Source organism: Cetorhinus maximus, chromosome 23 (genome assembly GCF_964194155.1).
Source record: "Cetorhinus maximus chromosome 23, sCetMax3.hap1.1, whole genome shotgun sequence".
In the NCBI taxonomy this organism is placed as follows: domain Eukaryota; kingdom Metazoa; phylum Chordata; class Chondrichthyes; order Lamniformes; family Cetorhinidae; genus Cetorhinus; species Cetorhinus maximus.
Window position 1 is genome coordinate 43343357 of NC_135901.1, and position 12474 is coordinate 43355830.

Genomic DNA, 12474 nt, shown 5'->3' on the forward strand with positions numbered 1-12474 from the left:
ATCTGCTCTGGTTCAGTTCAGTTCTCAAACCCCTGTGTCCAGAGTGAGAATAAAATCAATGAATGAATCACTTTTTCTCCTGTTCACTGGGACCCTGAAGCCCCGCCTACTCTCTTGTTTCACCAGGATAGCTGGGCATGCGCAAAGCTCGCTGCTGAAGCAAGATGGCGGCCATTAAACTGGGCCTGTTCGTGGTGAAAAGCCCCAGAGCTGCAGGTTCTTATTGGGAGTTTCCTGCCTCCAGCGGGTGTTTCTGAATCCTCCTCACCCACATCCTAGGGCTTCCGCACTGCTCTTGCTCCAGCTCAAAATGACTGGGGAGTGATTGGCGGCATCTCTGGCTCCAGCTCCGGCTTCTCTGGCTGCACTGGTGAGGTGCAAAGGAGATTCACTAGGATGTTGCCTGGGGTGGAGAGTTTCAGCAGTGAAGAGAGACTGGATAGGTTAGGGTTGTTTTACTTACAAAATTATGAGGGGCAGAGATAGGGTAGAAATGAAGAAGCATTTCCCCGTAGCAGAGGTGTCAATAACCAGGGGTCATCGATTTAAGGTAAGGGGCAGGAAGTTTAGAGGGCATTTGAGGAAATCTTTTCACCTGGAGGAGGTGGTTGGAGACTGGAACTCACTGCCTGAGGGGGTGGTAGAGGCAACAACATTTAAGAAGATTTAGATGAACATCTGAAACGCCACAACTTACAGGGTTACGGGCCAAGTGCTGGAAAATGGGATTAGAATAGATGGGGGCTTGCGGGCCGGCACAGACACGATGGGCCGAAGGGCCTGTTTCTCTGCTGTTTCTCTCTGTGACTGACCAATAGGAAGCGGGCGGGGCTGGAGGACCAGGCGGGAACGGCTGGTCCTCCAGCCAATCGGAGTGAATGAGGGGCGGGGCTGAGCCATCTGTGTCCGCGCATGCGCTCCGCCGCACACTGACCCTTATAAAGATGGCGGCCGTTGATCCCCGGGCCTGTCAGCGGGAAAATCCCGAGCAGCTGCCGCCGGTTCAAACCCGGACCCGGGATCTTCTTACTGGGGGTTTGGGGTCTACACCGGGTGTTTGTGAACCCTCCTGTCTAACCCAGCCGCCGGCTCCATCCCTCCCCGCTCACCCGGCAGCTTCTCACCCGATAAATAACCGCCGCCCCGCTCGGTGTGACCGCGGGACCGGCAGTTTCCTTTGGGGTTAAGGACTCCACTGGGTGTTTGAGAATCTTCCCCACCCACTCGGCCGTCTCCATTCCTCCTACAGTCGGCCAATTCTCTCCGGTTGTGTAGCTGAGATAACCGCATCCCATTTGTTGCTCATCCAGACTGCGCATGCGCCAACCTGACCTGCGCATGCTCCCTTCTCATCCCACCACCGCGCCTGCGCGGGAGCCTCTGTGGTGAAGATAGGGCACATTCTACACCGCAGCGAATGCTGGGTAGGAACACCGCCATGGAGAAAGCGAAATCTTAAATGGATAATTTAGTTTCCAACTCCGATTACCATTGCAGCCATGGAGATAATATACAGACTTATTAACTAATTTATTCCAGCAACCAATGTGCCTAAAACCTCCACCACAGTTCTGTTCTGGGAGTAACCAACAGCAGAACAAACCCCAACGGTTGCGTGTGAACCCATTGGAGTCTCAGCAGCTGAAGTGAACGTGTGATTTTAAAAAAATAATTGTACATATTGGCCCAATGGCTTCATTGTCTTCGGATCACAAAACATAATTTTCTATTCAACCACGTGACCTTTCAATGGCGGTGATCCTACCCAGCCTTCGCTGCGGGGTAGAATGTGCCCGATCCTCACTGCAAGATTTCCCTGCGCAGGCGCAGTACTGGACTCTGCCAGGAGCATGCGCATTGCGGGGTGTAACTTGAGCTGAGCAACAGAATGTCGATGCGAGTGAATTGAGCCGGTGGGTGGAGAGGAATGAAGGGGCCGAGTGGCAAGGGAGCAACGGGGAGGCTAAGTGAGTGGGGAGGGCTAAAGGCGGCCGAGTGCTTGGGGCGGAATGGAGAGGCCGAGTGGTGGGGAGGAATGGCAGCGGCTGCGTGGATGTTGAGGCGTCACGAACACTCAGTGGAGCCCCAAAACTCTCAATAAGAAACTCCCGATCCCGGGGTTGCACCAAGTAGTGCGGCGGCTCTTTATTTGGGTGAGAAACTGTCCGGGGAGCGGGAAGGGATGAAGCCAGTGGCTGGGTTAGATAGAGTGTGTGGGGGAGGCAGATTCAGTTGTGGATTTCAAAAGGGAACTGGACTAAAACCTGCAGCATGTCCAGGGAAAGGGCAGGGGAATGGGAACAGGTGAGTTAGTTTCCAGAAGAGTAACAGGTCTCCCATTTCAGACGATGATGAAGAGGTTTTTTTTCTTTTCTTAGGGGGACGTTAGTGTGAGGAATGTTACCCAGGAAACATTGGAGGCTGGGTCATTGAATTTATTCAAGGCAGAATTAAACAGATTTTTGATAGACAAGCGAGTCTAGGACTATGGGGGGCGGGGGGCGCGGGACGGAACGGACAGACAGGGAAGTGGAGTTGAGACCACAAGATCAGCCACGATCTTATTGAATGGCGGAGCAGGATCAAAGAGCTGAAAGGCCGATGTTCCTCTGACTCGGGCTGAATGGCCTCAAGATGTGGTGTTGCCTTGGCTCTGAGTTTTTGGAACAGTGAGGGGCTCGAGCGACAAAATGGGCTATTCCTGATGCTACTTGTTATGTTCTTATTCAGCACCAATACCACTCAAGGCAATGGTTACTAACATATTGCCAGCAGTAGAGTGTATGAGTGGCCAATTTAGGCTGCAGCTTCTATTGAGTTGTGTGTTTGAATCTCATCACTGCCAAAGTTTCAGTTGGTTCGTCCTTTCAGACGTTTCATCAAATTCCTTAGCATAGGCTCGGGTAATTTGATATATGACTTGGTTCGTCTTGGTAGGAAGAACAAGGGAGGCTGTAGGAATTTCAGGGTGACTGCGAATAGGCGGGACTGAATGCTCTCATTCTCTACTGTAACCATTCCATGATTTTACATGAACAACATTTACACCAGTGTAAGGTCTCCAGTCATGGCTGAGCGATTAAGCCGATGGATTCTAACTCCACTGGGATCTGCCCACGCTGATTCGCATCCTGCCGATTGCACTGCTCAGTGTTCCTTCCTTTTGGTGCCTCCAGAATTAATTATTGGCTAAATGGAGTCAGAACCTTCCAAACACTCCCGTCTGTTTTTCCTGTTTCACTTCTGTGATCCTTCTTTTCTGTGCATCCATAAGCATTCACAGAATTTGCAGTCAGAATTGGAACAAAGCTGAGCTATTTAGTGGCATCCTTGCTTTCTGAGAGTTTGCCAGTCCTCAGGGACAAACCCGAGCCTGCTGTCACTCTCGGTGTATATGTCTGTGTGTGTTCATATGTGTGTGTCAATGTGGTTCAGTTTACTGAGGGGGTGAACTCATTTTTACCATTGCAAATTTTATTCACTTGCATCATATATCATCATGGTAAATGGTACAAAGAATAACAACAGGTTTAAAAATTGCAAGAGGAGATTGACGCTTTCTGTATTTATTTAAGTGGAGACTGCTTATTGATTCAGTCCATATGTGACACAGCGGAGGAAGATTGAAATTTTCACTGAGCAACATTTGAACAGACAGTGGATTCCATCGGTGTAATAGTGTGTTCCAGTTCGGTATATGCAATCAGAGAATTCGTTGCTTTGAACCCAATCTTTCTAATAGGTTGGATGTTATGCACATGTTTCCTCCATTCTCTCGCTTTATTTGAACTGAATATTCATAAATCTATTTGTGTGGGAACTTACTGAATAACAGCAGAAGTGGCAAAGTTTGGGCAGGATTTCCTTGTAGCCAAAGGGCACAAAGCAGAACTATGTCAGTGATATAAGTAGACGCAGGAAGAGATGGATTCTAAATTGTCTTAAATCATTAAACCTTCAGTTGGAAGCTAATTTCGTTCAAAGAATATGCTATAGAAACACCCTAGTGGTTCAGATTCGGTGCTTTCACCGCCTGGGTTCCATTCCCTGTCTCGATGTTGTGCAAAATGTCGTAACTAGGACCCAATTTATGGTTTGGAAAAGAGTCGAATTAAACTTGAAACCTTCACTCTGTTTCTCCCTTCACATTTGCTGTCAGACCTCCTGAGAACTTCCAGCACTTTCTGTTTTTATTATAACATGAATTACTGACTTTATCATACACATGATCACAAGAAATAGGAGCAGGAGTAGACCACACGGCTCATCGAACCTACTCCATCATTCAATTCAATCATGGCTGATCTTGGGCTTCAACTCCATTATCCTGCCCGTTCCCCATATCCCTTAATTCCCTGAGAGAGCAAACCTCTGTCCATCCCAGCCTTAAATGTGTTCAATGATGGAGCATCCACAACCCTTTGGGTAGAGACTTCAAAGATTCACAACCCTTGGGGTGAAGTAATTTCTCCTCATCTCAGCCCTAAATTATCGGCCCTTTATCCTGAGACAGTGCCCCAGTGTTTTAGACTCCCTGAACAGTGGATACAATCTCTGTGTCCACCCTATCAAGCCCGCTCAGAATTTTGTAGGTTTCAATGAGATTGCCTTTCATTCTTCTAAACTGCAGAGAATAGAAGCCCAATTTATTCAGCCTCTCATCATAGGACAACCACTTCATCCCAGAGACCAATTTAGTGAACCTTCTCTGTACCGTCTCCACTGCCAGTATATCCTTTTATAAATGTGGAGATGAAAACAGCACACGGGATTCTAGATGCCGTCTCACCAAAACAGACTTCTTTATTCTTGCTTTATTACAATCCCCTTGCCATCGACCTTCCTTATTGCTTGCTGTACCTGCATGCTCACTTTCTCCGTTGCTTGCACAAGTCTCTCTGAACATCAGCACTTACAAATTTCAAAAGCATTCTGCTGTTCTAATTTTTAGTAACAAGGGAACTTATTCACACACCTGCCCACATTATATTCCATCTGCCATCTTGTTGGCCACTCACATAACCTTCTGATATCCTTTTACAGTGCTCGCCTCAAAAGTGACCTTGCCACCAAATTTCATACTGCGCATGCAGGCCCCAGTGAGAATTGAACTCACAACCCCTGGTTTACTAGACCAGTGCTCTAACCACTGAGCTATGGAGCCACTTGCCATATTTTATTCACAGTAAGTCTCCTAGTGGAACGAGGAACAGGACAACGTTCCCCATCGATGAGAGATGATAGACCTGGAAATGTCTGAGATGGAGAACAGATAATTAAAAGATGCGACATGAAAACGGCAAAATTTGATGTGCTTTCAGTGATGAATGTCTGCCGTGGTTATGTGAGAGATTTTACTGCTGCCTGTTTACACTGACACAAATATCACTCCTGACCAATCAATCTCCTTGAAAGCAGCGCGCCAGGCCGAATGGCCTCTTTCTTTGCTGGAGCTGCCTATAATGTTATTTTTTCCAAGCATCATTTCCCAGTCATTCCGACATTTTATTGCACGCTTGGGGGAATGTACTTTCTTACATTCTCGCTTTTGAAGTCAAGACACTGAGCAATTTCAAAATTTTTCATTAATTTCAGCACAGGATTTGGAACCAGACCAGTTGAACGACACTTTATTGGTGCGAATCCTTCACTGCAGCTCACCCATTAAAAACAGTGCCTGTCATTGCCCGAAGATGTCATTTATGATATAATTCTGTCGGAGAAACTTATCTCTGGTGAAAGTATCCGAAAAAGGGCAAATGGGGCGGAGATAAAGCACGTTGCAAGAGTTATAGACAGCTTTCCTCGTGGTGTCCAGGTGAGGATTCGGCCCTTTCACCGCCGTGGCCCGGACTCGATTCTCGGACAGGCAATGAAAGTTTATTGATCTGGCACAAACTGTTAAAACAGGCCTGATTTACTTATTGATTGATATCCGAAAAACGCAATAGTTCCGCCCGAATCAGTGGAGCGAGAGTTGAAGTTTCACATCAGAGCTGCAAATATCACACGTGGAACAGCTTCGAGAAGAAATACAGTTCCTAATGTCCGCGGGGTATCAGTTTGGAGTATTTGTATTTACAAATCATACTCTCAATGTGTTAATTGCCTTAACCACTCGACCATATGGGCTCGGTGTCTGTCTGTTTAAATGTTGCTCAGTGAAAATTTCAATCGCCCTCCGCTTTGTAACATACGGACACTTAATAACTGAACAGTCTCCACTCAGAAATACAGAAAGAAAATTCCTCCTGAACCTTTTAAACCTGTTTTTCTTTTCTCTCTACGAATTTAATATGAAGCCACAAAACTAAGGTCAATAAAGTGTGGATCGGTAAAAATGAGGAACTGAAGCACATTGACACACACAGGAACACACACACACACATATAAACCGAGAGTGACAGAGGGCTAAGGAGAGACAAACACTCAGAAAGAAAGAATGTCACCAAACCGGCTCAGTTTTGTTCCATTTCCAAATGCAGATTTTGCAAATCCTTGCAGATGAAAGCGCGGGAGTTTTTGTTTGATTCCATTTATCCGATAACTAATCCTGTTGGCACCTGGTTAAAATCGGGAATAACGAGAACCGCAGTCAGCAAACCAACATTGGGGAAACCCCGATGGATGTCAGTACCATCGCCCTCAACATTCGTCCGCGACTAACAGCACTTCCTGAGGGAGAACATGTTCATATCAAATCAGAGATGACTATGAAGTAAGTCGTACGGCCCGTCGTGTCTGTGCTGGCTCTCAGGAAGAGCAACTAAACCAATTCCACTCACACGCCTTTCCTCCACACCAATTTCTATTTACATTGTCTCTCCTCGTTCACCCTGTCAAAATAAAGGACCACAACCCGCCCCAACCCCCACCCCCCGTATTAAACTGGACTTGTCTCTTGCTCACCCAAATGGAATTCCTAACGTGCCCAAAAGTGGGAAGCAACTGAAAATTTGGGAGCGGTGGGATACGGAACCACTCCTCCAGAGACTGGAACCTGAATCCAGCTCTCCCGTTTGTAGAGCAAATGGAATTAGATTGTATATATCAGCTCAGAAATAATGATGACCGGCTTGATCAGGGTAAAGTTCTTTTGTAATTCGATATGAAATCAATTGCATAAATAAATAATGTTTGTATCAAAAACTGTATAAGAAATCCCAGTCCAACTCTTCATGTCATTGGGTCGGGGAAACTTTGTTAACTAAGGCAAAATGTGCATGGATTCTGCAGAAATTCCTTCTTCAAGCGAGAAATGGACAATGATTGAAAGGGGGAAAACTCAGGTTTAAGGAAAGAGAGAAGTAATTTGAGACGAATTGGTTAGCTCTTTAAAAATAGCTGGCACAGATACGATGGGGTGAATGGCTTCACGTTGTAGTAAAAACAGGAAATGCTGGAAAAACTCAACAGGTTTGACAACACCTGTGGAGAGAGAAGCAGAGTTAATGCTTCGAGTCGGCTTGACTCTGAAGAAGAGACATACGGACTCGAAACATTAACTCAGCTTCTCTCCCCACAGATGTTGCCAGGCCTGCTGAGTTTTTGCCAGCACTTTCTGTTTTTATTTCAGATTTCCAGCGTCTACAATATTTTGCTTCCATCTTCGGGCCTCTTACTGCGCTGTGCCATTTGATGATGACATTGTTGATCAGTCTGTCTCCAGCATTCCTAATGAGAACAGCCGAATTCCATTTCTTCAAAACAAAGACCCAAAGTGCTGCTGCATGACGTCACCGTTTAACATTCCAGACAGCTCCATTGGGATCTTTACAGCGCAGGGATTATAGTGATGAGTGGGGTCATATTCGCTTCACAGCTGATGGAGTTGCAGTTTGAAACCTGGTAAGAGCATTATCCAAGCTTGCTCATTTAAGTGTGAGTGAATGTTCAATAATTTACATTTGTTGCTTAAGATGAACACATGGGTTCGAATCCTGCCGCCTGAGGATTTATCATTTAAATAGGAGGAAACCCACCCAACCACACCCGTATTTTCTTGTTCATTTGTCAGCATTCAGGAGATGGCGTATTGGCATTGTCACTGGGCTAAAAATCCAGAGATAAAAGCAAAATACTGTGGATGCAGGAAATCTGAAATAAAAGCAGAAAATGCTGGAAAAATTCAGTATGTCTGGCAGCATCTCTGGAGAAAGAAACAGAATTAATGTTTCGATTCAGCGTGACTCTTCTTCAGAGTTCTTTGGGCTGCACACAGGACCGAATGGCCTCTTTCTTTGCTATAACTTTCTATAATCTTATGTTTCCCAACACCACGGTTACTTCTTTCACAGTCATTCTGCCATTTTATAATCCATCTTGCGAGTGGGTTCAAAGGTTAACAATGTGCACAAGAATGGAAGGAGCCTGCGACTGTGGATAATCGGCACTGTGCACATTCCTGTACTCAGTATTTGGAAGAATCAGGAAGATGAGATCCCAGATTATCTTTACTATGTCATCTGCAAACTCATTCTTTCTAAAATCCTTGTGTCCCACATTCCCTAACCCTGCTTTCGAAGGGAAGCTTGGGTTCATGAACTGACTGTGTCTGCATCAAGCAGCTAATTGACCTGGGAGCTGGACGGGCAGAGGGAGCTGGAGGCGAGGCAGGGACAGAAGCAGAAACAGATGCGACATGAAAATGTTTAGAATTTGATGTGTGTCAGTTGCTTTCAGTGATGAATGTCTGCCGTGTGTTCTCTTGTCAGTTTCACAGGAGCCGCAGTAATGATGTTGGTGGGTTTTGGAAATTGACAGTTACACATGAGCAGCTTGTGGGGCTATTTCACCTCACTGTCAATTCCATGTCCCAGCTCACAGCAACTGTTGTTGTCATTGACTGAAGAATTCAGTCCATTTAAAATGGAAACATTGTTAAAAGCAGCATCGATAAACCAAACTGATAAAAGCTTCACCGCTTCCCTGGTGGTCTAGCAGTCAGAATTCAGCGCTCTTATCGCCACTGCCTGGGTTCGATTCCCGGTCAGGGAATTCAGATTATTAATCTTGTTAAAATGGGTATTAAGTACTTTTTGACTGAAAATATTTCGCAGCTCCACCAGAATCTTTGGGGTGACAGTTGAAGTTTTGCCTCCGAGGTGGAAATATCACACTTGGAACAGGTCGGGAAAAAAGATAAAGGCGGAGTGAATGAATGAATGAAAGGAGGACAAGAGAAGGGCTGGGTGCAAAGCACTGACCACAGAGATGGTGGCGCGAGGCAAAATATGGATGGGGGAAGGACGAATTTTGGTCCCTACTGGTTGCACTGACAAAGATATCACTCCTGATGGGTCAATCACAACTGGCCGTTAAACGCAGCACATCAGCTCATCGAGGCCGAATGGCCTCTTTCTATGCTGTAACTTTCTGTAATTTTATGTTTCCCAACAGCACGGGAGGTTCTTTCACAGTCATTCTGCCATTTTATAACCCGCTGTAGCGAGATGTACTTTCTAACCTTCCATTCGGCTCTTTTGAAACCAAAATATGGAGCAAATTCAGCGAGTTTTCTTCTCAGTTCTAGCACGAGATTTGTCACGAGACTTATTGAACAACACATTAATGGTGCCAATCCTTCACTGGAGCTCACCGCGTCCAAAGAGCACTTTTATCATCAGCCTGTTATGTACCTTCGTGCAGTACATCTGCTGAACAATATAAGCTTATCACAGCTCTGCTTTCTTCACATTGAAATCCAGTGCAAAAATATGAACAATTTCAAAGCTTAACAACTTAGACAAGACTGGAAGGAGAGTGTAGCGGTGGATAATTAGCACTGTGCACATTCCTGTAATCAGTACCTGGGAGAATCAGGGGAATCCTGGTGTCTCTTTGCCCTGTTATCTGTAAACTGATCACGTTGTGTTTTATGTTCACACGAACTGACTGAGATTGGTTAAGTAGCTCCTGGAAGAGCAGAGAGAGCTGGAGATGAGGCAGAAAGAGATGTGACGTGAAAGTGCTTAGAAACTTTTGTGCATCAAGTACTTTCAGTGGTGAATATCCGACATGTGTAAACTTCACAGGAACCGCAGTGATGAGCTTAGTGAATTATTTGCTTGAAAGAAGCTGTGCCCGCCGTGGGGCGAACCCAAGGCCCTGGCATTACCAGCCTTCGCTCTACCGACTGAGTTAGACACAAAGTTAAAACCGGGAATAATGCGAAGAGGGAAACCCCAATGGATATTGACTCCATTGCCTTAACCATTCGGCCACGACGACTGGCTCTATGCACAGGTTAGTGTCGTTGGTATAAAATCAAAGGCAGCTACAGCAGAGGAGGAGGACATTCGGCCCATTGTGTAAATTCTGGCTCATGGAAGAGGAATTTAGCTGATTCAAAAACCCCACCTTTTCTCCACAGCCATTTATATTTTTATTGTCTTTCCTCGTTCTTCCTGTTAAAGTGAAACACCGCATACACCTGCTTTAACTGTGAGCTGGCACTTTTTCGACCAATAGGGCAATTTCAGCAGCATTGGGGTTAGAAAACACGCCTCAACAAAGAGTGAGACCTTAAATCAGCACCTACGACCGCTCAGCTGCGATACCGAGCTCAGGATGCTACTGCCCATTTCTTTGTTTGGTATTTCGACTCAAATAGAACAGAATCAAAGCAGCAGCGACATGTCACAAGGCCCCACAAGACTCCTCCGTCACTCCAGAAGATCATGGCGGATCCCCAGTCCCAAGACCCGATCCTGAGAGCCCTTCATTCCCTTCCAAAAATCAAGAGAATTTTAGGATGTTTTTTCTTCCATTGATCGGAGAGCTCTGTGGACACCTGGTTCAAATCAGCAATAATGAGAAGCTCAATCGATAAGACTTTGGAAACCCCAGTGGATTTTAAAAGCATCGTTTTCACCACTCAGACACGATGATTGACCAAGGATCCAATGCTTTCCACTCAATAATCATTAACATCATTCACAGCTTCCGCTTCTCAGCTGCACCTCCTTCCAAACATTGTGATCCATTTTCCTCAGGATTTGTTCCTGGATTTAATATTTACCTGCTTTGTTACCTTATTTTGAAATCAGATTCGCTTCAATATCCAACACAAATTGAATTGCAAACCTGACGGACAAACAATGGAAAACAACTCACTCGGTAACACAAATCGCATGGTGCTCATTTTCAGATTCCCAACAGTCAGATTTTCAATAAAATGAAGGAATTTTACATTGAAAACATTTAGAAAGTTTGTGTGACTTTTATTTGTGACACACTAACTCGGGTATTGTGTAAATGCTGCTCGGAGGTTTAGTGACCGGGATATAATCTACCTGCGTTTTCCTGAGCCTGTGCTCGTTGTATTGGGAGGTTTGGCCCGAGTTGGAGTATCTTGTGTCCCAGGGATGGGCAGTAACCCGCTGATTGAAGCTGCAGTCGCTGCTTTCTGCAGGAAGTGGGTGTGGAGAGTGCGGGGCTGGAATATTGCGGCTTTGCTGCTTTTCCCTGTCTCACTCACTGTGGAGCTGAGAAAGAAAGAATAATTGATGGGCTTGGTTGAATCCAATAACTTCATAAATTTCCAATGGGTTAGATATCGGTCCATGGTAGGGCTAATTGTTGTCTCATTAAATTTGAAATGAATATTCGAAAAAAGCTGTTTGCCTGGGAACTCACTTGGATAACAGTCGAACTGGCAACATTTCAGAAATCTTGTCTTTCAGCGGAAGTACCTAATGACAGCCTGGAACTGTGTGAGAATGAATGCCGATGAGGGGGAAACAGTGTAAGCTTCGGCCCTAGGTGGTCTTGAACCACCAACTTTTCAGTTAACAGCCAAACATGCTGACCAATTGCACCACAGAGACTGATGCAGATTTAACCTAGGGTGTTAGTGAGTTAAAGCTTCAGATTTCTGCTACCAGAATAACAATTGTTCTCTATCAGCTTACCTCTTCCAAGGTAAAGTTTGGGACCTTCATAATGGCTACATGGAAACAGTCTGATCCCACCCACTGCAGGCACATCCATGTCACCGGGAACCAGCTCTCCTTCAAGCCTTTGCGTGTCTTGTCTGTTCCCAAGTATTCTGATTGTCCTGAAGCCAATATTAGGTTTGAATTCCTGATGTGCAGAATCCTTTCAATGTCTCAGATAAGTTAATTTCACTAATAACATCAGAGTCAATGTTCAGATGCTTCACGTGTGCAAATAGCTTTATTCAGTTTGCCCACATGTCAGCATTCCAACTTTAAAAGTTCAAAGGATTTGATCCATAATCAGAGCATTGCTACTGGCACAACACGGTTTAAATGTTCCATGTGTAGGGGGGAAAAAGGTCACTAGCTCGTCCCATCTCCTGAGACTGCACTGAGTTCAGATCTAACTGTCGTGGTTTGTTCTGCTGTTCATAACATCCAGGAGAGAATTGTGGTGGAGCCTGGAGCAAAGTGGCCGTTGCATCAATTGATTTAACAATTTTATGTCTTGCCCCTATGGCACCGATCGTATTCT

General features: G+C 45.4%; 2 protein-coding genes and 1 non-coding gene across 3 annotated transcripts in view; 1 reads left to right on the forward strand and 2 right to left on the reverse strand.

The window, feature by feature from the left end:
• The window catches only part of LOC144698505 (uncharacterized), a 55220-nt gene that overhangs the window by 36162 nt on the left and 6584 nt on the right, over positions 1 to 12474 (reverse strand). The gene's annotated exons all lie outside the window — the stretch shown is intronic.
• The window catches only part of LOC144698507 (uncharacterized), a 68948-nt gene that overhangs the window by 13142 nt on the left and 43332 nt on the right, over positions 1 to 12474 (forward strand). Inside the window, exon 5 of the mRNA XM_078570446.1 lies at positions 280 to 443. Within this exon, the coding sequence (XP_078426572.1) occupies positions 280 to 443 (164 nt within the window). The remainder of the gene's footprint in view (positions 1 to 279; positions 444 to 12474) is intronic.
• Positions 5092 to 5164, reverse strand: trnat-agu (transfer RNA threonine (anticodon AGU)). The gene has a single exon. It is a non-coding gene; the product is annotated as a tRNA-Thr (tRNA).